The following is a 26,902-nucleotide window of genomic DNA, read 5'->3' on the forward strand; positions in this document are numbered from 1 at the left end:
GGAGCCAACCTGCGGCATAGCGGTTAAGTGCGTGCACTTTGCTGCTGGCGGACAGGTTCCGATCCCGGTTGCGCACCCACGCACCACTTGTCAGGCCATCCTGTGGCGTCATCCCACATAAAGTGGAGGAAGATGGGCATGGCCGTTAGCTCAGGGCCAGTCTTCAGCAAAAAGAGGAGGATTGGCATGGATGTTAGCTCAGGGCTGATCTTCCTCACAAAAAAATAAAAATAAAAAGATTTAGCCCTAAAAATAGATTAAAAACATGAAGACATACTCAATGGAAAACAAAAGACAGCAAAAAAAATTTCTTATTAAAACCCTTGGAAACCCATGGGGAGTGTGTGGTTGTCCCAAAGGTTGGGGGCACTACGGGCTCACAGACGGGGTGGGTGATGGGCACCACAAGTCCCACAGAGTGTAAACTTTTTCTTAAAGAATCAGATAGTCAATACTCTAGGCTCACAGGCCATAAGGTCTCCGTCACACCTACTTAATCCTGTCTTTTTTTTTTTTAATTTTTTGTTTATTGCAGTAACATTGGTTTATAACATTGTAAAAATTTCAGGTGTACATCATTAATCCTGTCTTTGCATATGGAAGCTGCCATAGTCAATAGGAAAATAAGAGAGGCTGAGTTCCAGTAAAACTTTATTTACAAGAAAAGCGGTGGCCCACAGGCCTTAGTTTGCTGACCCCTTAGTTGGGGCATCATGTGATGTGTGGGTGGGTTTCCCTTCCCACATGTAAAGGGCATGTCCTACAAAGTGGCAGGAAGGGGGTGGTGGGTCCCACATGACAAGAAGGACAACACTAGGGGACCAAGGTATAGGGATCTACAAAGAGAGAGCAGACTGTCTGAAGGAGAGAAATCATTTCTGTTCTAAGGGAAATGTGAGGCAGAGAAGAAGCTGGCTGGGGGGGGTCAGTGTGTCTGAGGTAGAGTTTCTGTGTGAGAAAAATGGAGAGACAGGGTGAGACTGAAAACCCAGGAGTGTGTGCAACTAAGGGCAGTCACTACAAGTGTGCACACTCACATGAGAAGGCGCATGTGTGTGCAGCTACATGTGAGAGAACACTCTAGAACATGTACGTGAGAGGGAAGGTCTGTATGAGAGCGTGATGGCGCATGTGAGAGTGTGGATGGGGTGAGCGAGCTCACGTGTGTCAGTGTGTCCTGTGGGAGTAAAGCACTCTGGAGGCCTGTCCAGTGCTGGTGGCTGAGATTTCCTGAGCAACGGCCAAGGCCACTCAACCGGGGAGACGGGCACCAGGCCTTGGTCTCTGGCGCCACCTACTGGTCCCAGACCCACAGGCTCCCTCCCTGCCCAGCTCCCAGACCCTAAATCCAGGCAGAACCCAGAGGCCCTCCCGCCATATCCTCCAACAGAAAACCTTGGTAGAAGCTTGTCCACTTCAACCCCCAGGAACAGATGCCCCGGTCAGAATGGCGCCCACAGGACCCTCCCCAGCACCCACAAAGGGCCCAAGCAGCTCAGCCCAGAGCCCGACATCTGACTCCCAGGGCCCTGGAGACACATTTGTCCTTGAAAGAAAAGGTTGAAGCGGGGCCAGCCCGGTTGCCTAGCAGTTGAGTTTGTGCGCGCTTCACTTCGGTGGTCCAGGCTTCACAGGTTCGGGTCCCGGGCGTGGACCAACGCACCACTTATCAAGCCGTGCTGTGGCAGCGTCTCATATAAAGTAGAGAAAGATGGGCACGGATATTAGCCCAGGGCCAATATTCCTCAGCAAAAGGAGGAGGATTGGAATCGGATGTTAGCTCAGGGTTAATCTTCCTCACCAAAAAAAATAAAGTAAAATAAAAGATTGAAGCATATACAGCAGAGAGAACCAATGAGGCAGGAATGAATGACTGCATTCATTCAACATTGAGTGATTGATGGGTCACTGCAAACCCAGGTGCTCAGGCTTAATGAGGAGGGACCCTTAAATGGCAGCTCCAGTTGAGAAGTGGTGACCAGAATATTCTGGAAATAACAATATATGAGGAGACTCAGGATTTCTGGAGCTACTGTGTATTTCATACTGTTGGATTGAAAAGGAAGAAGCCTAAGATAGAGTGCTGAGATTAAGCCTCTAATTTAATTTATGTGGGTGCTGGTCTGAGTTTTGTTTTTTATTGTCTTCTCCATTTTGGAAAAATAAGGAAATTGAGAAGAGAATTAGTCTCTAACCCTTAACTCTTCACTAGAGGAAACAAGTAGGACATTTTATGTTATTGTCCTCCTCTGCTTCTGTTGACAGAAGTGGAAGGAAGGCTCTGAGGCAAGAAATAATAAAACACGTACTTAATTCAGTGAACTGAAGGTCTGACTTACAGTCTGGAAGGGGGAGGGTGCCCTATCTGCAGTACCCAGGAGCCCACTTCCCTGAAACTCCACCCAGAACCATCCTAGGGCTGGGCCCTGTGCCCAGGATGCCCCAGCATCAGGAGCAGGGCTGCCTAGCCACAGGGATGGAATCGGATGACACTGGCAAAGCCCCACTTTCATGCTGGCAGTCTCTCACTCCCACAGGCAATCAGGGCACCAGGAAGGAGGCCACCAAGAGGCCACCACCCCTCCCCTATGCTGTTGAACTCTTCTGGTATCTTGAATCCTGAACTGACCCCATGTGGTTCCAGCATCCCTGGGACCCTGTCCTCCTCTGGGCAGAGTGGGCGACCACTCTTGGTCTGTCCAGCCCCTCAGGTCTCCATCACCCTGGTCTGCAGGGGGGGACCCACTGTGACTCATCCAATCCCCACATCAGCAGGGACAAGAAGTCTGACCGTCACCGTCGCCCATGCACACTCACTCTTGCTCTACGATCCATCTGGGGGCCACCAGCCCCATGGCCAACCCCCAAAGGTGAGCCACCTCCCCCAGAGACGTGGTCAGCCCTGATCACTGTGGGAGGGGGCTCCTGGAGCAGGCCTGGTGCAGCCTCTGGGCCCCTGTGACTTGGGGTTCTGCAACTGCCTGCCCCTCACCTCCTGCCCACAGCAGCTCCTGGGCAAGAACAAAGCCTGGCTGACCCAGGGTGCCCAGGGCCCACCACAGCCTTCCCTGCAGGGCCTGGGATTCCGAGGTGTAAAATGAGGCTCTGAGGGAATGAATCCTACAGTCAGGACCTGACTCCAGGCACGTGGGAAGGAGGCCCCACACAGAGGGGTCCTCATCACCAAAGCCCCTGGACTGCAGGGCCTAGAACAAGCTGATGTCCAGCTGTTCATGGGGATAACAGCAGCACCCACCTTGCTGGGGGGTCTGTGGATTCACTGGGGTCCAGCACAGAGAAAGAACACAGATGACAAACAGGTAGCCCCTGGTGGTCCTCTCAGCTCCACCAGCAGAGGCTGACTGAGATTTCCAAGGATGCTGGGTGGACCAGCGGCACCTGCAGGGGATGTGGGGGGACGAGGGCCCCACAGTGGTCACAGTGAGGACAGTGGTGCTGCGTGTGCTGAGTACACACCACCTCTCAACAGCCACTCTTATCACCACCCTCATGGGTGTCTCACTGAACCCTGGACCCCCTGGCCTCAACGTGGTGTCCACTGCCCACAAACATCTGTCTGAAGCCCCCGAACCCAAGGACCTCATCAGCTCTCCAGTGGGCCCCCTGAACCCCGAGTGTCTGGGCTGGCTCCTAACCCACCTAAGGGGTGAGTGTCTGGCCCTGAGCGGGCTGCAGCTGGGACAGGCTCTCCTCCTGCCCCCAACACAGCCCACCCCCGTGGAGCTCTCTGTGATGTGAGAAAAATCTCACTAATGCCAAAATTAAATCAAAACCTGACTGGATTAAAGAGGAGAGGCAGGATGTGAGTGAGGTGGGAGGAGGGACCCTGTCTAATAAAAGCCCCTGTAGGTGGATCTCACTCCACATCTGAGCTGTCAGGACAAGCAGCTGGAGACCGGAAGAGGACCTAGTGGAGGACAGGTGAGCTCAGTCTTATGGGATTTCATTTTTACTTCTCAAAATTTGTGACAACATGGATGGACATTGAGGGTATAATGCAAAGTGAAATAAGTCAGAGGGAGAAGGCCAAATACCGTATGATTTCCTTCATTAAGTAGTAGATAATAACAACAATAAACAAACACATAGGGACAGAGATTGGATTGGTGGTTACCAGAGGGGAAGGGGGGAGGGTGGAGGGTGAAAGGGATAATTCGGTACATGTGTGTGGTGATGGGTTGTAATTAGTATTTTGGTGGTGAACATGATGTAGTCCATGCAGAAATAGAAGTACAATGATGTACACCTGAAATTTTTGCAATGTTATAAACCAATGTTACTGCAATAAAAGCACTATAAATATAAAAAAAAAAAAAAATTCTACAAAAGGCAGAGATAAGAAAGCAAGGTCTCACACTGGAGTAACTCATTAATTCAGCAAGTTCTGTCTGAGGCCAACTGAATGCCAGCACAGCGTGTGCACCTAGGAACACAGGGACTTTCAACGGGGGCTGTAGGCAGAACTTAGATGTTCAATACCCAGGTTGGAGAAATAATATAGTCTTCCTCATCCTGAGCCAAGTCAGAGCTTGGCAGACTCTGTGAGATGGTGACTGGAGTTTCAGCTACTGACTTAATCCACCTCTCAAGTTCTGCTGTGGGTTTTTGCCACATGCTGGTGGGACAGCTGGGGGAGGTGGAGGGTTTCCGGGTCTAGATCAGTGCTGTCCAGTAGAAGGTGACCCACATATGTCATTATAAATTTATTTTCTAGTAGCCACACAAAGTAAAATCAAACAAATCTAATTTTACAGGAAAAATGTGATCATTTCAACATGTAAACAGTTTTTGAAAGTTCTCAATGAAATAGTTTATTCTCTTTTTCTCATGATGCCTTCAAATTTGAGTGTGCATCTTATACTCACAGCACATTTCTCTGTGGATAAGCCCACCTCTGGTGCTCAATAGCCACTTGTGGCTGGTGGCCACCATAGTAGACAGCTCAAGTATGACGTAGACCCTTTCACCATCTAAAATAAAGCCCAAAAATGAATGGTGTCCTTCATTCCAACCAGCGCTTTAAATATCAGGAGTTCAGGGCTATGAGTCAGTTATATTTGTACTTATGTTGTGTCTTTATTATCTAGTAACAGTGATTGCAAATCACTACTCATGTAAAGATGAAAGTGCCCCAAAGACTAATATCCACCCAACCAATGGAAATCCCAGTATCACACACATTGTTCTCCAGACAGTGGCCATGGCTGAACACTTTAAAGAAGCAAGCAGATGTGGTGGCTGCATGATTTATCTTGAAAAATCCATGTACCTGAAATGTGGGTATGGCTGCTGCCTCCAATGTGTCAATTCACTGTAGAAGGAGCCCCTTGGGGAGGATTTATATCCCCCTTCTGCTTCTTTGTCTCTCAGAAGAGGGACAACAGGCCCGGTAGCCAGCTGTGGGTGCTGCTTTCAACGATCAAGGAGTTAGAGACCCAGCTGAGAGCTGTTCTCCAGAGGAATCCAAGGATGTGGAAGTTCCAAGGTAAGGCATCTGTACAACCTGCCCCAACCCATAAAGGGCCCTGGAAAAAGCAACTTTTCAAAAACTCTCCATTAAATAAGGGTGTTAGCTGAATTTAACAACTGAAGTTTTTTATTTTTTCAAAGCAAAAGTTATTCTCACCTATAAGTATAGATTAGAACCATCTGTAGGTTTTTAAGAAAATATAATATTTAGGTCATACCCTAGACCTGTGCTACCGAATATTTCTAATAGCCACTGGTACCTATTGGTGACTTGAAACTTGGTTATTGAAACAAGCAGAAATCAGACTTTGGATATACTGGATTAAATAAAATGTATTATTAAAGTCAATTATAGGGCCAGCCCCGTTGCTTAGCGGTTAAGTGTGCACGCTTTGCCATTGGCGGCCCGGGTTCGGATCCCAGGCGCGCACCGACGCACTGCTTCTCCAGCCATGCTGAGGCCGCGTCCCATATACAGCAACTAGAAAGATGTGCAACTATGACATACAACTATCTACTGGGGTTTTGGGGGGGGGGAAAGGAGGAGGATTGGCAATAGATAGCTCAGAGCCGGTCTTCCTCAGCAAAAAACAGGAGGATTAGCATGGATTTTAGCTCAGGGCTGATCTTCCTCACACACACACACAAAAAAGTCAATTATACCTGATTCTTATTATTACTATTTTAATGTGTTTGTAAGAAAATTTAAAATACCCAGGGGGCTCACCTTGTGTTTCTTTGGGTAACACTGGCCTAGCACAGTGATTCTCAAACTTAAATGTATTTAAATCCCTGTGGATCTTATTCAAATGCAGATTCTGAGTCATCCCACTGAGCTGGGCTGTGAATCAGGATTTCTGACAAGAGCTCTGGTGGTGCTGAGTCTGCTAGTTCATGGGCCACACTTTGAGTACCAAGGCCCTGCACCCACTGAATCTGACCCACTCTGATGGTGAGGCCCAGGAATCTGCAAAGTTTAAAAGCCCCCAGGTGATTCTAATCCACAGTGAGTGTGGGCAATGAATGATCCCCAGAGCTGAAGCCCCAGGCAAAGGGTCATAAAAGTGAAAGTGGTTGTGCTGTAGGTTGAGCTCCTCCGCAGACTCTGAAACGGAGCACTGCAGTCTGTGCTTCCCTCCCTGACCTGGAACTTGGAGAAATCATGCCTCATTCAGTCTCACTACTCTGAGTTAAGGTGAATTACCACAGCTCAGCTGCATGTCTAATGTGCTTAAGTCAGGACGCCAGACCACACCTCCCAGGCTCATTGTGAAAGAAAGAAATTAGTTTGTTTTCTAAGTGAGTTTACTTCTTGCTCCATGCGAACTTGAATTAGGGATGGTGAAACCTGTCCTAGACACTTGACAAGTCTTGACAATTCCTTTCTGATGGTCAGAATGTCTGAGCATCTCCCAGAGAGCCATGTTGTAATGGAGCCAGGTAAAGTATCGGTCTTTGGTCCAGAGGGTTGATTTCTGAGGCTCCATTGACTCCATCCACACAGTCATGTTGGGACAAGCATCTCTCTTCACCCATCCTCATAATTAGGGTTACTTGGAGATGTTGTCAATACACACAGTCATTCTCCAATTAACTTGCCCCTCTGAGCACTGCTCCATTAAGTTCTGGGTCTAAGTTGCTGCCAAGATCCCAGCACATCCCTACTCATGTCCAGGAGAATCTCTTCCTCTATCTTGACTGTCCAGAGTTACCCATCTCATCTCAGGACTCCTGGCACTTCTTGTTAATATTTTAGTACAACTCGAGGAAAGAAAATAAAAGCTCTTGAATGCAATTGCCTATTCAAGAACACTAAATGAGGAAGGTAGTTGCAAAAGAAAAACTTTAATATTTCAATTGTTTATAATACGTAAAATTTTTTCCATCATTCAAAATTTTTATTTCCTGTCTATATTTTGACAGAATCTGTGTTACTTGTCTAATTTGAGAACAAACAACAGTCATGGTCTCTTTTTTCATGTATATTATGTACCCTAAGGAAGAAAAAATTTAGTGAAAAAAATCAAACAACTTAATGTAGAGAATACCTATGATAAATAAGGACTAGTTTCGACTATAATCATTCATTCTATGTGTAAAATTTGATCTAATCAAGGGACCAGGGAAGTTTCCTCAGGGAAACTCTTATTAGGAAAGAACTTTAGAGTTAAAGAAAGAAAGTGAATGAGAGATTTGGGTCTTTGCAGCAGAGCGTGAAAAGTGGTGTATAGTGTATGTACTTGCTGATTTGCTTATGTTTCCACCCATAGTGGATATGACCTTGGATGTTGACACAGCCAATAACCACCTCCTCATTTCTGAGGACCTGAGGAGTGTCCGCTGTGGGTATTTCAAACAGTATTGGAGGACCCGTCCTGAGAGACTCATCTATGAAATTTGTGCCCCGAGTTCCCCTCGGTTCACGTCTGGCCACCTTTACTGGGAGGTGGACGTGCGGAAAAGCAGAGAATGGGATGTGGGCGTTTGCAGAGAATCTCTTAATCAACAAGAGTAATTCTATAGTCTTCAGAACTTGGCTTGTGGACTGAGGGTTTGAACAATGAAGATCCCTTCTCAGCCAGCTCTATGCCTTTCACTGTTCTCTCAGTGAGCCCTAGGTTACATCGAGTAGGGATTTTCCTGGACGTGGATAGTGGGATCATTTCCTTTTATCACGTTAGTGATGGATCCCATATTTTTACATTCACTAAAATTTCTGCTGCAGTGTCTCTGTGTCCATCTTTTGCTCCTGCAAGTCCAATTAAGGATGATCAGGGCTTCCTGAGAATCTGTCCTGTGACAAATCTAGGCATGGTTAGTTCTTGAATGAGACCCAGCGAGGAAAATGAACTTCTGACTGCAGGAAAATTCATAGAAAATTCCTGTGTGCTCATCACCAAGCTAAGAACACTTCCACTTGTTACATATATAGTATAAAAGTGTAGCAAGAAGAATATGGCACAGTTCGTGGATTGTGAACACAAATTTGCTATATTTATTATGGAATATTACATTTCAAATATTTCATATTGTCATGGTTGTTTCTTTTGGGACTCGTATAAATTTCTGTTCCAATTAATATGTTCTGAACTTTCAGACCCATTTCCAAATGTTTTCCTTTTTATTTTCTGTAGGATAAACTTACTGTGTAACAGAGGTTATCAATTAAATGAAAATTTCAATGTGACCCAGTAGATTTATTGATTTTATAAATGATAAGGAAACAAGTCCTATATAAACAGAAAAATGTAAGTGTGTATATACTAAGTTCCACTCAACAACTGAGAAACACACAATCATATCAAATGCACATAAACATTCATGGAACATTGAGAAAGGTGGATAGGGCAGCAGAAGCAGCTTGATCAAGGAGGTGGTTTCAGCTGAAACCTAATCTCAGCCTGATCCCATGGGGGCTCTGAGATATGAATGGCACCACAGTTGTCCCACCTGAAAGCAAGGGGTATGGACTATAGCCACCCTCTCTCTTATGAGACATTTGCTGCAGGCCATGGGGTAGAGAGAGTGTTCCCTCCCAGCATTTCCCCATAAGCCAGCTGCTGTCAGCTCAGAGATGTTCTTTAGAGACTGAAGAGTCTGTCCCTGCAGGTATGGCTGAGTGTGCCAGCCAGGTAGAGGGGATCTGAGTGGAATTCAAACTTCATCCACCATGGTGTCATTTTTAACATTTCTGTTTTGTTTACATACTCGACTAATTGTTATTTTCGTTTATAATGTTCAGAGTTCACGATGCTTATTTAGGTGTAGGCATGACGTAGTGAGAATTGAAATGGTCGAACAGAACACTCTTTAAGGCAACCTAGACGTGATTCTGCAGCAGTCATATCATGAGCCTGTCCTCTGTTCTTCATTCCTCTTTGAATGTATTGGGTTAATTCCTGCAGCGTTTTCCCCCATAAATGTGTAGGGGAGTAAGAACTATTCCTCTACCCTCTAGGTTCTTCTGGCTGGTCCAATAATTACATTAACATGAGACAGAATAACAGGACAAAATCAAATAAAATTTAATAACATATACATGAGAGAAACCCAGGAAAATGAAGTAACTCACCAAAATAGCCAAAGCCACCACGTGGAATACAATCTTCAGCTAAAACATAAAGGATTTTGGGGGAAGTTGTTTGGGATGGAAAAGGAGAGGCAGGCAATACACGTGGAGTTGGAAAAAAAAATATTTGGTAAACAAATGTTTGATATAACTTGCAAAACAATGGGACATGAGGAGGACTTTGACTAGCTGGGCCTTGCTAGGTTCCTCCCAGTAGACCACACCTAGTTTATATTACACTATAGTTACCTTATGGTATTGGGTCCTTCCTTGGTGTAGGTTTTCTGTATTAAATTCTTTTAGGCAGTTAGGAGGTAGGTCAAAATTTCTTTCTGAGTCTTTTGTTCTTAAAAATAATCAAGCCAAAGAGACACATTTTGGGGCAGAAAATTCTGATCACCCACAGTCCCCTCTTTGAAACTTCAGGAGGTCCACGATCTTTCAACTGCAGTAGTCCTGGAGTGAGCAGCGTCTGGCCAGTTAAGTTTTCTCTCATCATTCTCACACATGGTGAGTGAGGAAGAAATACTTCTTTACTCTCTAGGTTCTTCTCATTGGTCTGAATTAAATTGACATGAGATAGAATAACAGGAGAAAATCAAGCAAAGTTTAATAACATGTCACATGGGAGATACCTAGGAAAACTGAGTAACTCACCAAAACGGCCAAAGCCACCACCTTAAATACCATCTCCAGCCAAAGACAAAGAAGGATGTTGGAAGTAATGATTTTGGAATTCAAAGGGGAGGAAGGCAATTCACATGGAGATGGAAAAGAAAATGTTTTTAAGTAAATGTTGGCCATACCTTGCAGAGACAAGGGGACACGGGAAAGACTTTCATCAAATGGGCCTTACTAGGTTCCTCCCTGTCTTCCACACCTAGTTCATATTGTACTATAGTTATCTACAGTGATACCTCCTTCCTGGAACAGGCCTGCTATCTTAAATTCCCTCAGTTAGAAGGAAGGTTAAAGTTTCTTTCTGAGTCTTTTGTTCTAAAAAAAATCAAGCCAAAGAGACACATTCTGTGGTAGCAAATTATGAACCCCCTCAATGTGAAAAATGGAAACCGTTTTGGAAAAGTGAAAGAGCATGAAGGAAATGCCCAACAGGAAACACAGTGAAGGGAGCCCCTGATGCACTTTGGAGTGTCCTTACACCCCCAATTAGGACTTTCATTCCAAACTTATTCTCCCACAGGGAACATAGAAAACTTTCTCTGCCTTCTGCTCAGCTGCTCATGTAGATCTTCTCAATAATTGTCAAGAGTTTCCACTAATCACCAGAAGTGGCTGTGGGGGATTTTCTCAGGGGATATTACTTGCTCCTCACTGGGGACACCCCAGACTCTCCATGCAGACAGTGTCACCAATACTGCAGATGACATGATAATGGCACCTCTGTGGGGGTATCAAGTCCAGGAACCTGGTCTCTATAACTATGGCCCACCCTGAATGACACTTCCCTGCACAGAGCTCTGGAGCAAAGACCAGCCAGGTGAGTGCTTCCTGTTGTTCAGTCTCAGGGCAGAGAACAGGAGGGAAGGGTCTCCAGCAGGAGAGGAAGTCAGAGCTGTGGTTGTGCACTAACATTGGGCAGGACAGGTGCTGACCCTGCCTTGTCCAGAGCTGCACACTCCTCCCCTAGCTGGGCAGGCGGAAGGTGGGAATGTGTTGCAGTGCATTTCAGAGTGGGACCAGAGTCAAGAGGTGCACTGCAAATATCTGTGCCCCAGAGGTCGTGACAATGAAAGAAAGAGGGACAGTTCCCGTTGGAATCTGTGCCGAGCCTTGAACGGCCAGAGCCACTGAGCTCCTCAACTATGTACACAGGAGTCTACCCATTTTCTCAGACCTAACAGCTTGGGGTTGGGTGTGAATATAGGAGGACAAACTGGTGTTGCAGAGTTTGACTTTTGAGCTATTTTTAAGCTATGACTTAAAAATTCTGAAACATGAAATGAGATCCAATGACAGACACACATGACAGATACAAACAAAAATACGCAGAGAGAAAAAGTCTCCCCTCTAATGACACAGATTTTTCCTTTTTCAATTCCCACTTCAGTAGGATGCAGTCCTCTCAGTAATTTCTGTGTTGTTCTTCTGTGTGTTATTCGTGTTGTGTGTGCAAGTGGGGCTCAGATTTTTATTTCTCTAATTGAATGGAGAAAAGTTCCTCTGTCCTTCCCTATCCTGAGGCAGGGGAAGAAAGAAAAAGAATTTATAATGAGATGAAGTCTAGTTAATTTTCAAGTCCACCAAAACAGTGTGAATGTTGGAAAATAAGGAATGTACACTTTTTTTTAAAATTCAGATTAGGAATTAGAACAAAACCCTCTGTAGTAATTCAACAATACATTTTTTACTTGGAAATGTGGTGAAATGTAACTTGGGCCATGCTATGGTCTGGATGTCTGTGTCCCCTCAAAATTCATATATTGAAATCATAACCCCCAAAGATGATAGTACAAGGAGGAGGGTCTTTGGGAGGTGCTAAGGTCATGAGGGTGGAGGCCTCATGAATGGGATTAGTGTGTCATCAAAGAGGCTTCAGAGAGATCCCTAGCCCCTTTTTGATATGTCAGGACACAGTGAGAAGGTGCCAGCTATGAACAAGGAAGAGGGCCCTCCCTAGAATGCAATCAGGCTAGAGCCTTGATCTTGGACTTCCCAACCTCCAGAACTGTGAACAATAAATTTCTGTTGTCTATAAGCCATCTAGTCAGCAATAATTTTACAGCAGCACAAATTGACTAACACAGGAAAATATTGAAACAGTGTCCAAAAGAGTCAGTGATGGCTAACACTAGACACCATGAGAGGCAATTTCTTCAAATGGGTTTAGTGATTCTACACTTGAAGCAAAGTCCTTCCACCTTCCCCAAATCTCACTATATTCTCCATCCAGGTCCTATTCCAACTCCTTTGTCCACTATCCTAGGCATACAATGAGCTCTGCTAGGGGGGCTTTCTCCTCCTCTCCCAGGAGGTCTACAAACCAGCTCTGATTTCTGTGCTCACCTGTGATGAGTGACACACTCCTTTGCTGACTCAGCATCAGAATTAACTCTCACTGCTTCCCCTGTGTTGTGTGCATTCTCAGTCACAGCAGTTACAAAACCCCAGAAGGTATGAGGAAGCCACGGGAGCAAAAAGTGCTCAGGCACAAGAGACACACAACAGCCTCTCAGTTTTGTTTAGTGAAAGCAGAGCTGTGTCACCAGCAGAGTGGTTGGAAAATAGGGCTTAAGGGTCCTCTATCTATCTTTTTTTCAAGAATGGTTTGCACCAGCTTGTCCAAATACATGAAGAATGAGCTGCCCTTGCTGGTCCTTCCATGCGTGTGGGTGAAGAGAAGTTCTTGAGGGGAGGCAGGCACTGGGATGTGTGTTCCTGTGACAGCACAGGGCACCTTTTGGGGTTTTGCTCCTGTCTCTGGCTGTGGTGGTGCCCCTGTGCATGACCATATGGGGATGGTAATCATCCTCTGTGCAGGGACAAGTGTCCTTCTGCATTCTTCCTGGTATAAGGGTGACAACTGGCCCTTGGGGTTGCTCTCTGCAGTGTCCCAAAGAACATACAACCAGCACGCCTGACCTCATCACCAGTCTCAGTAAAACCTCAGCCACGTATGAAGGAGGCCATGAGCTGTGTTTGTGGAAGGAGGCTGCAAGGCGATGAAGAGACCTGCACATACTAGGAGCCACGTCGGTAGGTGTGATCCAGGGGATCATATGAGGATCTATGGGGCATGAGACTCAGGTCAGCGCTTTCACCAATAAATAAGGTTCCATGAGATTCACCGGGTCTAGAGTAAAATTTGACCCACCAAGAACCACGGACTTGTACAGGTAAATTTACCTCAAAGAAGAGATCTGGATAATTATAATTTTTGTTTAGAATTTTGTATAGTACAAGTTTATCAAAGGAACTGCAGGGAAGGAAGCTGTGTGGAATCAATCAAGGATAGGGTGGGACATATATATAAGCGTATATGCATATATACGCTTATATATATGTCCAAATACATATATGTGCATACACGTATATGCTTATATATAGATCCAAATACATATATGTGCATATATGTATATGCTTATATATATGTCCAAATACATTGTTGCTATTGTATCTTTTTTTTTTTTTTTTTTTAATTTTTTGTTTATTGCAGTAACATTGGTTTATAACATTGTAAAAATTTCAGGTGTACATCATTGTACTTCTATTTCTGCATGGACCACATCATGTTCACCACCAAAATACTAATTACAACCCATCACCACACACATGCACCGAATTATCCCTTTCACACTCCTCCCTCCCCCCTCCCCTCTGGCAACCACCAATCCAATCTCTGTCCCTATGTATCCGTCCATTGTTGTCACTATCTACTACTTAATGAAGGAAATCATACGGTATTTGACCTTCTCCCTCTGACTTATTTCACTTTGCATTATGCGCTCAATGTCCATCCATGTTGTCACAAATGGCTGGATTTCGTCGTTTCTTATGGCTGAGTAGTATTCCATTGTGTATATATACCACAGCTTCTTTATCTATTCGTCCCTTGATGGGCACTTAGGTTGCTTCCAAGTCTTGGCTATCGTGAATAAGGCTGCAATGAACACAGGGGTGCATGTACCTTTGCAAATTGGTGTTTTCAAGTTCTTTGGATAAATACCCAACAGTGGAATAGCTGGATCATATGGTAGTTCTATCCTTGATTTTTTGAGGAATCTCCATACTGTTTTCCATAGTGGCTGCACCAGTTTGCACTCCCACCAGCAGTGTATGAGAGTTCCCTTCTCTCCACATCCTCTCCAACACATGTTGTTTCCTGTCTTGTTAATTATAGCCATTCTGACGGGCGTGAGGTGATATCTCATTGTAGTTTTGATTTGCATTTCCCTGATAATTAGTGATTTTGAACATCTTTTCATGTGTCTGTTGGCCATCTGTATATCTTCTTTGGAGAAATGTCTGTTCAGGTCTTTTGCCCATTTTTTAATTGGGTTGGTAGTTTTGTTGTTGAGATGCATGAGTTCTTTATATATTTTGGAGATTAAGCCCTTATCAGATGTATGGTTTGCAAATATCTTCTCCCAATTGTTAGGTTGTCTTTTCGTTTTGTTGATGGTTTCCTTTGCTGTGCAGAAGCTTTTTAGTTTGATGGAGTCCCATTTGTTTATTTTTTCTATTGTTTCTCTTGCCCGGTCAGACGTGGTGTTTGAAAAGATGTTGCTAAGACCGATGTCGAAGAGCGTACTGCCTATGTTTTCTTCTAGAACTTTCACATTTTCAGGTCTTACATTCAAGTCTTTAATCCATTTGGAGTTAATTTTTGTGTATGGTGTAAGGTAAGGATCTACTTTCATTTTTTTGCATATGGCTATCCAGTTTTCCCAACACCATTTGTTGAAGAGACTTTCTTTTCCCCATTGTATGTTCTTGGCTCCTTTGTCAAAGATTAGCTGTCCATAGATGTGTGGGTTTATTTCTGGGCTTTCGATTCTATTCCACTGATCTGTGTGTCTGTTTTTGTGCCAGTACCATGCTGTTTTGGTTACTATAGCTTTGTAGTATATTTTGAAGTCAGGGAGTGTGATACCTCCAGCTTTGTTCTTTTTTCTCAGGATTCCTTTAGCTATTCGGGGTCTTTTGTTGTTCCATATAAATTTTAGAATTCTTTGTTCTATTTCTGTGAAAAATGTTGTTGGAACTTTGATAGGGATTGCATTGAATCTATAGATGGCTTTAGGAAGTATGGACATCTTAACTATGTTAATACTTCCAATCCAAGAGCACGGAATATCTTTCCATTTCTTTGTGTCTTCTTCAATTTCTTTCAGAAATGTTTTATAGTTTTCGGTGTACAGATCTTTCACCTCTTTGGTTAAGTTTATTCCTAGGTATTTAATTCTTTTTGTTGCAATTGTAAATGGGATGGTATTCTTAATTTCTCTTTCTGCTACTTCGTTGTTAGTGTACAGAAATGCAACTGATTTTTGTATGTTGATTTTGTATCCTGCAACTTTACCATATTCGTTTATTACTTCTAAAAGTTTTCTGGTGGATTCTTTAGGGTTTTCTATATATAAAATCATGTCATCTGCAAATAGTGACAGTTTCACTTCTTCCTTTCCAATTTGGATCCCTTTTATTTCTTTCTCTTGCCTGATTGCTCTGGCTAGGACTTCCAATACTATGTTAAATAGGAGTGGTGACAGTGGGCATCCTTGTCTACTTCCTGTTCTTAGAGGGATAGCTTTCAGTTTTTCACCATTGAGGATAATATTAGCTGTGGGTTTCTCATATATGGTCTTTATTAAGTTGAGGTACTTTCCTTCTATACCCATTTTATTTAGAGTTTTTATCATAAATGGATGCTGTATCTTGTCAAATGCTTTCTCTGCATCTATTGAGATGATCATGTGATTTTTGTTCTTCATTTTATTAATGTGGTGTATTACGTTGATTGATTTGCGAATGTTAAACCATCCCTGCATCCCTGGAATAAATCCCACTTGATCGTGGTGTATAATCTTTTTAACGTATTGTTGTATGCGATTTGCTAGTATTTTGTTGAGGATTTTCGCATCGATGTTCATCAGTGATATTGGCCTGTAATTTTCTTTTTTTGTGTTGTCCTTGTCTGGTTTTGGTATCAGGGTAATGTCAGCTTCGTAGAATGAGTTAGGAGCTTCCCCCTCCTCAATTTTTGGAAGAGTTTGAGAAGGATAGGTATTAAGTCTTCTTTGAATGTTTGGTAGAATTCACCAGGGAAGCCATCTGGTCCTGGACTTTTATTTTTGGGGAGGTTTTTGATTACTGTTTCGATCTCCTTACTGGTGATTGGTCTATTCAAATTCTCTACTTCTTCTTGATCCAGTTTTGGAAGGTTGTATGATTCTAAGAATTTATCCATTTCTTCCAGATTGTCGAATTGGTTGGCATATAGTTTTTCATAGTATTCTCTTATAATCTTTTGTATTTCTGAGGTGTCTGTTGTAACCTCTCCTCTTTCATTTCTGATTTTACTTATTTGTGCCTTCTCTCTTTTTTTCTTGGTGAGTCTAGCTAAAGGTTTGTCTATTTTGTTGATCTTTTCAAAGAACCAGCTCTTGGTTTTATTAATTTTTTCTATTGTTTTTTTGGTCTCCATTTCATTTATTTCTGCTCTGATTTTTATTATTTCCCTTCTTCTACTGATTTTGGGCTTTGTTTGTTCTTCTTTTTCCAGTTCCTTTAGGTGCATTGTTAGATTGTTTATTTGAGATTTTTCTTGTTTGTTGAGATAGGCCTGTATCGCTATAAACTTCCCTCTTAGAACCGCTTTTGCTGTATCCCATAAATTCTGGCATGTCGTATTTTCATTTTCATTTGTCTCCAGGTATTTTTTGATTTCTTCTTTGATTTCTTCGTTAACCCAGTCGTTGTTCAGTAGCATTTTGTTTAATCTCCACGTATTTGTGGCTTTTCTGATTTTCTTCCTATAGTTGATTTCTAGTTTCATACCGTTGTGGTCAGAAAAGATGCTTGGTATTATTTCAATCTTCTTAAATTTATGGAGACTTGTTTTGTGGCCTAATATGTGATCACTCCTGGAGAATGTTCCATGTGCGTTTGAAAAGAACGTGTATTCTTCGGTTTTTGGATGGAATGCTCTGTATATATCTACTAGGTCCATCTGTTCTAGTGTGTCGTTTAAGGCCAATGTTTCCTTATTGGTCTTCTGTTTGGATGATCTATCCGTTGGTGTAAGTGGAGTGTTAAAGTCCCCTACTATTATTGTGTTACTGTCTATTTCCGTTTTTATGTCTGTTAATAATTGCTTTATATATTTACGTGCACCTACATTGGGTGCGTAGATATTTACAAGTATTATATCTTCTTGTTGGATTGTTCCCTTGATCATTATGTAATGCCCTTCTTTGTCTCTTTTTACAGTTTTTGTTTTAAAGTCTATTTTGTCTGATATGAGTACTGCTACCCCAGCTTTCTTTTCATTGCCATTTGCGTGGAGTATCTTTTTCCATCCCTTCACTTTCAGTTTGTGAGTGTCTTTAGGTCTGAAGTGTGTCTCTTGTATGCAGCATATATATGGGTCTTGTTTTTTTATCCAGTCAGCCACCCTATGCCTTTTAATTGGAGCATTTAGTCCATTGACGTTTAAAGTAGCTATTGATAAGTATGTACTTACTGCCATTTTTTAACTTTATTTTTTTTTCCCTCAGTGTTTTAGTAGTCCTTCTCTGTTCCTTACTTCTTCTATACAGAATTGATGGTCACTTTAGTTTGACCTCTGTCTGAAAGCTGTACTCTTTAACTACTCTCCTCCCTCTTTTTATGTTTTTGATATCATATCTAACCTCTTTTTTGTGCATTTGTATCCATTACGTTCTAATCGTGGAAATAGATAATTTTTCCTATTTGTGGTCTTCTCTTTTCCCCTTAAATCAGTCCCTTTAACATTTCTTGTAACACTGGTTTCTTGGTGACAAACTCCTTTAATTTTTGCTTATCTGGGAAAATTTTGATCTCTCCTTCCATTTTGAACGATAACCTTGCTGGGTAGAGTATTCTTGGCTGTAAGTTTTTCCTTTTAGCACTTTAAATATATCGTGCCATTCTCTTCTAGCCTGTAAGGTTTCTGCTGAGAAGTCAGCTGATAGCCTTATGGGGTTTCCCTTGTATGTAACTTGACATTCTCTTGCGGCTTTTAGGATTCTCTCTTTATCTTTAATTCTGGACATTTTGATTATGATGTGTCTTGGTGTGGGCCTCTTTGGGTTTATCTTGTTTGGCGCTCTCTGTGCCTCCTGTACCTGGATGTCTGTTTCCTTCCTTAGGTTAGGGAAGTTTTCAACTATTATTTCTTGAAATAGATTCTCTGCCCCCTTGTCTCGCTCTTCTCCTTCCGGGACACCTATAACACGGATGTTAGTGCGCTTGATGTTGTCCCAGAGGTCCCTTAGACTGTCCTCACTCTTTTTAATTCTTTTCTCTTTTACCTGTTCACCTTGGGTAATTTCTTCTAGTCTTTCTTCCAGCTCACAGATCCGTTCTGCTGTATCCTCTACTCTGCTTTTGAGTCCCTCTAATGAATTTTTCATTTCCAGTATTGTATTCTTCATTTCTGATTGGTTCTTTTTTATATCTTCCATTTCTTTGTTGACATTCTCACTGAGTTCATCTATTCTTCTCCCCAGATCAGTGAGCATCCTTAACACTCTTAGTTTGAACTCTCTGTTGGGTAGGTTGCTCATTTCTGTTTCACTTAGTTCCTTTTCTGGGGTTTTGTCCTGTTCCCTTACTTGGAATGTATTCTTTTGCCTCCTCATTTTGCCTCTTTCCCTGTGCTTGTGTCTACGTATTAGGTAGGTCAGCTACGTCTCCTGCTCTTGGATAGGTGACCTTATGTAAGTGATGCCTTAGGATGCTTCCAGTGTGCTTCCCTCAGTTCTCAATGTTCCAGGGGTGGCCCCTATGTGGGCTACGTGTGTCCTTCTATTGTGGCCTATTAGCTCTCCCTATAGGCGCCCAGGGAGGCTGAGTTATGCTCCTGGCCAGCTGTTGTAATGCTCAGCTGCTTGTAGTTGTTGTGGGCCCTTCAGTCTCTTTATCAGGTGTGGGGAGCCCCAGTACAGTTGGCTGTAAGTTCTAATACCACATTTGTGTTGCGGTATTTCTTTTAAGTGAGTAGGCCCCCAGTGTGGCAGGTTGTTAGGCTCAGGGCCTTACAATTGCTGTAAACCTCTAGCCTATTAGGTCTCTTGTCAGCTCTCTGGGGATTGCAGCTGGGTGGGGCTGCCCTCAGGCACAGGAGCACCCAATTGTTTCAGGCTTTGGAAGGTGGGGCAAACCTCCTATGTGGGTCTTTGAGAAGCACAAGTCTTCTGCAGCTGACAAGACCTGTTGCCCACAGGTCCACACACACAGTCAACACAGTCCTGCCCCGTGTGAGTGCCCCGACCTCCCCAAGCGGACCCAGTCTCTCCACGGCGGGAGCCCCACACACTCCGCCACCACCCCACACTCTCCACCCGCTCCTTGTGCACACCCTGCCCCGCTCAAGTCAGCTCAGTTGCCAGGCTGCAGAGAATCCAGTCACCAATCTATGCAGGCCCACACGTTGCCTGAGGGCTTGTTGTTGGGTGGGGCCAGTCTCTAGGGTGGGCTGCCTGCCCTGGCTGAGCTGGATTAAATTGGTGCTCTAGCGGGTGGAGCAGACCTTGGGCTAGCAGGTCTCAGGGAGAACTCCAATAGCGTCTGTGTCAGCACGCTCACACCAGGCCACAACAATGGCCGCCGCCAATGTCCCAGTCCCTGGAGAGGTCTCACCCCTCACCGAGATGCACTCAGGGCCTATTAGGTGAGTCTCTTGTCACCAAAGCACTGTGTACCTTTCTTTCTGGTGATTTTAGGATGCTTGCTATTGTATCTTGAATAAATTTATCTCTCAGTTTAAAAGTAAGAAAAATAAATATTATTTTACCTACAGTTATTCCTTCTCTGTCGCACTTCCTTTCTCTTTCTAGATCCGAGTGTTCTATCTATATCATTTTCCTTCTCTCAAAAGAACTTTTAACATTTCTAGCAAGGCGGGTCTACTGGCAACAGATTTTCTCCATTTTCCATTGTCTGAGAAAGTCTTTATTTCTCTGCCGCTTTTTTGTGTGTGTGTGAGGAAGATCAGCCCTGAGCTAACATCTGATGCTAATCCACCTCTTTTTTTTACTGAGGAAGATTGACCCTGGGCTAACATCTGTGCCCATCTTCCTCCACTTTATATGGGACACCACCACAGCATGGCTTGACAAGCAGCGCATCGGTGTGCACCCGGGATCCGAACCTGTAAACCCCGGGCCGCACAGTGGAGCGCACGCATTTAACTGCTGCACCACTGGGCCGGCATTTCTCCTCCACTTTTGAAGGATAATGTAACAGGGTATGGAATTCTAGGTTGGTGGGTTTTTTCTCTCGGCACTTTATTTCTCTCCACTCTCTTCTTTCTTGCATGGATTCCGAGGAGTAGTTGGAAGAGAGTGTTCGATTTGATCCTCCATAAGTAAAGTGGAGTTTTTCCTCTGGCTTCTTTAGGGACTTTTTAAATATTTGACTATCTGTAGCTTGAAAGTTACATGCCTAGGTGTGGTTTTGCTGTTGTTGTTGTAGTTTTTTTGGCATTTATCCTGTTTGGTGTTCTCTGAGCTTCCTGGATCTGTGGTTTGGTGTCAGACATTAATTTGGAAACATTCTCAGTCATTGCTGTTTCATATACATCTTCGGTTCCTTTCTCTCTTCTCCTTCTGTTATTCCCATTACACATATGTGGCTAATGTCCTGCAGTCCTATTGCTCAGTTCTGTTTTTTCAGTCTTTTTCTGTTTGCTCCTCAGTTTTTGGAGGTTTGTTGAGAGATCCTTAAGCTCAGAGATTCTTTCCTCAGCCATGTCCAATCTACTGACAAACTCATCAAAGGAATTCTTCATTTCTATTGTCCTGTTTTTGATCTCTAGCACTTCCTTTTGGTTCTTTTTAGAGTTTCCATCTCTCTGCTCACATTGCCCATCTGTTCTTGCACGCTGTCTACTTTATCCATTAGAGCCCTGAGTATATTATTCACAGTTGTTGTAAAATCCCAGTCTGATAATTCCAACAGCCCTGCCGTGTCTGATTCTGACGCTTGATCCATCTCTTCAAATTGTGTTTTTTGCCTTTTAGTGCATCTTTTAATTTTTTCTAGATAGCTAGACATGATGTACTGGGTAAAAGGAACTGCTGTAAATAGACCTCTAGTAATGTGGTGATGAGGTTCAGGGAGAGGGGATGCTTTCTATAGTCCTAGGATTAGGGCTCAGTCTCTTAGTGAGAATCTGCCACAAGACTACAAACTTTGCAAGTGTTTCTCAGGTTTTTTTCTCCCCCTCTTAGGTGGGACAGGATGAGTAGAGTGGGCTGGAGTTGGGTATTTCCTTCCCCAGGTTGGTTGGGCTCTGACAATACCCCAGCAGGGTAGGCTGCAGTTAACCCCTTTCTCCTGAAGGCAGACCTTGTCCAGAAGAACACAGGGCTCTGGTGTGTTTCAGAATGGTTTCTTGTCCCCTCCCCCTGCCACAAGCACAAGGGGATTTTCCTCTGATATTTACTGACAGAACCTGGTCGACCTCCTGGATGTAAAACTCAAATGTGTGGGGATCCCCCTATAACTTAGTCTGCCCCAAGTTTCTAACTCTCGGACTTCTCCACACTGACGTCCAGCTATCTGTTGATTAAAGGGCAGGTTTTCCCACCTCAGGCCTTGTTCCCGTGTGGTTTCTGCTCATAAGTCTCTGCTCCAGTGAGCCTGGATTCCCTCTATTCACCTGTCCCTCTCTCCAATCTCAGAGGCAGTGATGTGCCCTGTGTCTGCACCTCTTTTATGGATCCAAAAATTTTCAGTCTATTCATTATTTTCTTGTGGTTAGGATAGAGGGGTGAATTCTAAGCTCCTTACCTGAAAAACTGGAAACTGGACGTCCATAACCGCTTTTATAACTCTGTAGCTCTTATGAATTATGAGTCCTCCACTGTGGACAACTGATTCTCTTGAAATTCTGTTAAAATTAGTTAGACTATCTTATGATCTTAACCATATTTTTGCATTTTCCATTTTGTCTTCTTAAGTTAATACTTTCTTATAATAGGAAGAATGGCCATAAGTTTTAAGGGGGTAGAGTACTTTCTTGTCTTTGTCTCCTGTTACTTACTCATATACTCAGTACATATTATTTAACACCTATTCTGTGTCAACTATATTGTTGAACAAGACAGATATAATTCCTAAGTTCATGGACCTTACATTCTGGTGGAGAATCAGAATGTAAAAGTAAATAGAAATAAATATTAAATAATAATGTTGAATAGAATAACTTCTGTCAAGTGTATGTTTTCCAGGTTGAGCCCCTCCTTAGAGTATGAAGGCATCACCCTTCTCAGAAGAAAAAGCAAGAATCCTTTTCCAATGCTTGTTACATAAGAAGACTGCTGATGTAATCACCACCATAACCTTTTTCTCCAGGACACTCTGAAGCCCTCTCCATGTCTTTTCAGAAAGATGTCCTTAGAACCACAGGGAAAGTGATGGTGACCACCATCTTTCTTTTAAAGATTGGTGTTGGGACTCTGGCCAATGCCATTCTCTTCTTCCATAATGTCTCTCCAATCTTACTTGGCCACAGGCAGAGGACCACATACATGATTCTCGCCCACATGTGTTTGGCCAATCTCTTGGTTCTTCTCTCCACTGGAATTCCCCACACAATAGCAGCTTTTGTTTTGAAGAATCCCTTGTCCAGTCTTGGGTGTAAATTTGCAAATTATATACACAGAGTCGCTCACAGCACCACACTGTGCTCCACCTGTGTCCTGAGCACCTATCAGTTCCTTACTCTCACCTCTGGGAGAGTAGAGTGGATGATGCTCAGAAGAAGAGCCTCAAAAATCGTTGGTCCTTCCTGTTGCATCTGCTGGATGTTCAGTTTCTTAATGAATATCTATATTCCCGTGAAAGTCACTGGTCCACAGGACACCCAAAATGATACTGACTCCCAAGGAAAGTGGTTCTGTTCATCCTCAGGTTCCAGCGCATTCATTGTCATCTTGTGGTCCATCTCTGATGCCATGTTTATTGGCCTCATGGGCTGGTCCAGTGGCTCCATGGTGCTTCTCCTGCACAGACACCACCAAAGAGTGCAGCATGTTCACACCATCAAAGGCTACCACAAATGTCCCCCAGAGAACAGAGCTGCCCACACCATCCTGATGCTGGTGGTCACTTTTGTCACCTTCTACATGCTGAATTCCATTTTTATTTTTTACATAACTGCCTTTTTAGATACTCGTCTATGGTTGATGCAGATCGCTCACATTTTGGCTTTATGTTTCCCCACTGTTAGTCCCTTACTGCTGATCCTTAGGGATTCTAGAGCTCCTAGGTTCTACTCTTAAATTGTTAGAAATCAGTGTTGTAGTGCAGATTCAATAATAACCGTAATTACTCTACTCATAAACCACTAACTGAGTACCATATTTTTTATTGAGGTATAATTGACGTGTAACATTATACTGGTTTCAGATGTATGATATAATGATTTGATATTTGTATGTATTGCAAAATGATCACCACAATAAGTCTAGTTAACATTTAGCACCATACATAGTTATAAAATTTTTTTCTTGTGATAAGGTTTTATGGATTTACTTAAATATTGCAAATATCAAATATTACAATACATATTTGAAAATTCAATATTAACTATACTCCCCATGTTGTACATTACATCTTCATGACTTTTTATTTTATGACTGGAAGTTTGCACCTTTGATGTTTGTACTCAGTATCAACTTTTTACATAAAATCCTATGAAGTAACTTGTCATAATGTAAATTTGATACTGGTGCTGCATTGGGAGTTCTAGTAGTCAATCCATCAAATTATCATCTCATAAAAAATACATACAAGTATTGAAGAAACCATTTTCCACCTTGACTATAATCTCCATTTTTCAGGAGAGTTTAAAGTGTTTCCACAAATTTTATCTCAATGAGGACATGGCTAATGCCTGGCATACCTTGGCACAAAATCCAATATTGATCTAGATAAACATTACTGCAGAGTGGATGCAGACTTTATTTCATAGATAAAGATGAGAAACCTGGCAGATGGAAAATGTGTTTTTCTACGTTACTTTGGATCTTTTTTCACTCATATTTCTCTAATATGCTGTAATGTTACACAGAAAATCAATGTTGTCCAATGGGTTGCTTCCCTTTTGTACATGGATTTTCTTTACATGATTGACACTCAGTAAATTTGGTTGATTGTATGGATGACATCATATCAACGAGAGTGTAGAGCTTCCATCTTTGTATTTGTTACTTGGATGTTTAGTTCTCATCATTGAAACAGAGAAACTGGGAACTTTTTTTTCTCTTTGTCCTATTTGTTTTTTTCTCTCTTTGTTTTTCCTTTTGCCTTCTTTTGAGACACTCTAGTATTTTTAATATTCCATTTTTAGTATTAAAAAAGTTAAGGTATAACTTCTTTTTAGTGCTTGTTGTAACCATTATAAACTGGATTTCCAAAGTATTATATTCTAGTTCAAACTACTGTTGACCATTTCACAGAATATTTAAGACTCTTACATTAGTATAATTCCATATATCTTATAATGCTTTAAGCTATTGTTTTATAGATTTTTATTCTATATATGTTATTACAATTAATGCTATTATTTTTGCTGTTATGAGCTAGTTGTCTTTTATAGAAAATAAGAAAGGAAAGGAAAGTATAGGTTATGCATGTATCTTTATTATTGCCATTTCTGCTGCTCATAATTTTTTTTGTACATATGTTTTCTTCTGGTATAATTTGCCTCCATTATGAAGAACTTTTTTTTAACTTTTAGGAGTGTAGGTTTCCTATGGTTGCATTGTTTTCTTGTTTATTTATCTAAAAATGTCTAAATTTTACTTGCCATTTTTCCTACTACAGTGTACAAAATTATCTTGTATTTGAAATAAGGTAATGTGATCAAAAATAACAATATATTTAACAATATACAACCGCATTTTTAAAACCAAGGAATTCATGCCTATGAATTATTTTTATTTTTAAAATAATTGATTTGAAATAATTTCAAATATACTTAATTTTCTCCCTTACCTCGATACCCCAGCTGTTAACACTTTACTACATTTGATTTATGAACTAATTTCTCTATCTTTAATCATATTATCCCTAGTCTTTTTTCTCAACCCTTTGACAGTAATGTGCTGTTATGAGAGGTTTGGGGATTTGATCGGAGACGTAAAAGAAACTTTTTATTCTAAACAAATGGACCGAAGGTATATTTTATTATATAGAAGATAGTAAAGGCGATAGTCCGCAAACAGATCCGAATAGGTCAAATAATAAGAGGGAAAAAACATCAGCTCGACTGGAAAGGGAAAACATCCACATCGGCTGAGATAGCAGCAGATCCGAATAGGTCATATAATAAGAGGGAAAAACATCAGATCGATCAGAAAGGGAAACACCAGATCGACTGAAGGGAAATGACAGAAATCAACCGGAAAGAGAAACACTAGGTTGACCGAAAAGAGAACACATCAGACCAATTACTTCACAGTAAACTAATTACTCATAACATTCACGCCCCACTGCCGAGAGAATCTTGTCAATCGACATGGCTGGGCCAGGATCACACGTCCTGGGCAAGGCGTCCCTTCCACAGGTGGAATTCTCATTGGGTCTCAGTTTCCAGCAGTTTATATAAGCAGTTATAGAGTTTACAGAGCAAGCATCTAGTGTTTCCATGCACAGATGGTTATCAGTGGCGTACGTGCATTGAGCCCCTTGGCTAACGTCCCAGCCCAGCAGTTGTGTACGTGCATTGTTCTTTTTGGTTATCGTATTAGCCCGGCACAGATGGCCAGTCCATTCCGTGCTACGACGCTCCAAGAGCCTTGAAATGTTACAACTTGCAACTCTCTCCGTGGGAGAAGGGCCAGTTCCCACCACGCAGAAAGCAGCTTTTATATTTCTTTTTGTGCTGGTGGCTGTAGGTCAATGGAGCGGCCAAACATGGCTATACTCATGTCAAGACATATTTGGCCGTGGCCGTCTCTATTAACCATAAGACACCATATGCACAGACAATGAACTTTATACACAAGTACATAAGGCACATCTAAGAATCTAAAATCTAATGACTATAATAATTATAAAACTATCTTACAATAAAGGACCCAAACCCCAAGGTAACCAATCAAATAACCCCTTAGAATATGAAATGTTATTAACTTGATCTTGTAAATCATGTACAGCATCAAAGATAACATTAGGTAAGGTAACACTTAGGCATAACAAACTAGCTTGTAGAAGTCTAGACTAGCCCCCATCATGGAGGGTAGCAGAAGGCAGGGTAATAGAGAAATTATCTTATATTGAGAAGTTGTTTGCTGTTTCTGAGGCCAAATTTTTCGGCCATTTATAGTCCAGGTTATAGGTTCCCCCTGGTGTAGAGCAGTTGGTCTAGCAGTGCAGGGTCAAAGTTGTCCTATAGAGGCATCAGTTGGTGTGGAGGTCTGCAGCAGACATGGAGGTGCAGTATAGGATAACGAACACAGCAGGAATATCTATTTACGCAAAGAAACAGAATTTTTAGGAACATGATATAATTGTTTATTTTTTTGGATATATAACTATGAGTGTTGCAGTGGTCCCTTGGACCACTACTTTTGCGGCACGGGGAGCCGCATTGGGTGGGTGCGTCACCCACACTTTTGCTCCAGGTTT

The 26,902-nt window shown here is 42.4% G+C and overlaps 1 protein-coding gene and 1 pseudogene across 1 annotated transcript; both read left to right on the forward strand.

Annotated features, from left to right (window-relative positions):
• The first annotated feature begins 5,221 nt into the window (after window positions 1-5,221).
• On the forward strand, window positions 5,222-8,316 carry LOC101393842 (ret finger protein-like 4A; annotated as a pseudogene).
• Window positions 8,317-22,641: 14,325 nt separating this feature from the next.
• Window positions 22,642-23,550, forward strand: LOC101396398 (vomeronasal type-1 receptor 4-like). The gene has a single exon (XM_004439097.1). The coding sequence runs from the start codon at window positions 22,642-22,644 to the stop codon at window positions 23,548-23,550; it is 909 nt and encodes a 302-aa protein (XP_004439154.1).
• The last annotated feature ends 3,352 nt before the right edge of the window (window positions 23,551-26,902 follow it).

The sequence above is a fragment of the Ceratotherium simum genome, chromosome 33 (assembly GCF_057802395.1).
Source record: "Ceratotherium simum simum isolate JZ-2026a chromosome 33, ASM5780239v1, whole genome shotgun sequence".
NCBI classification, from domain to species: Eukaryota; Metazoa; Chordata; class Mammalia; order Perissodactyla; family Rhinocerotidae; genus Ceratotherium; species Ceratotherium simum.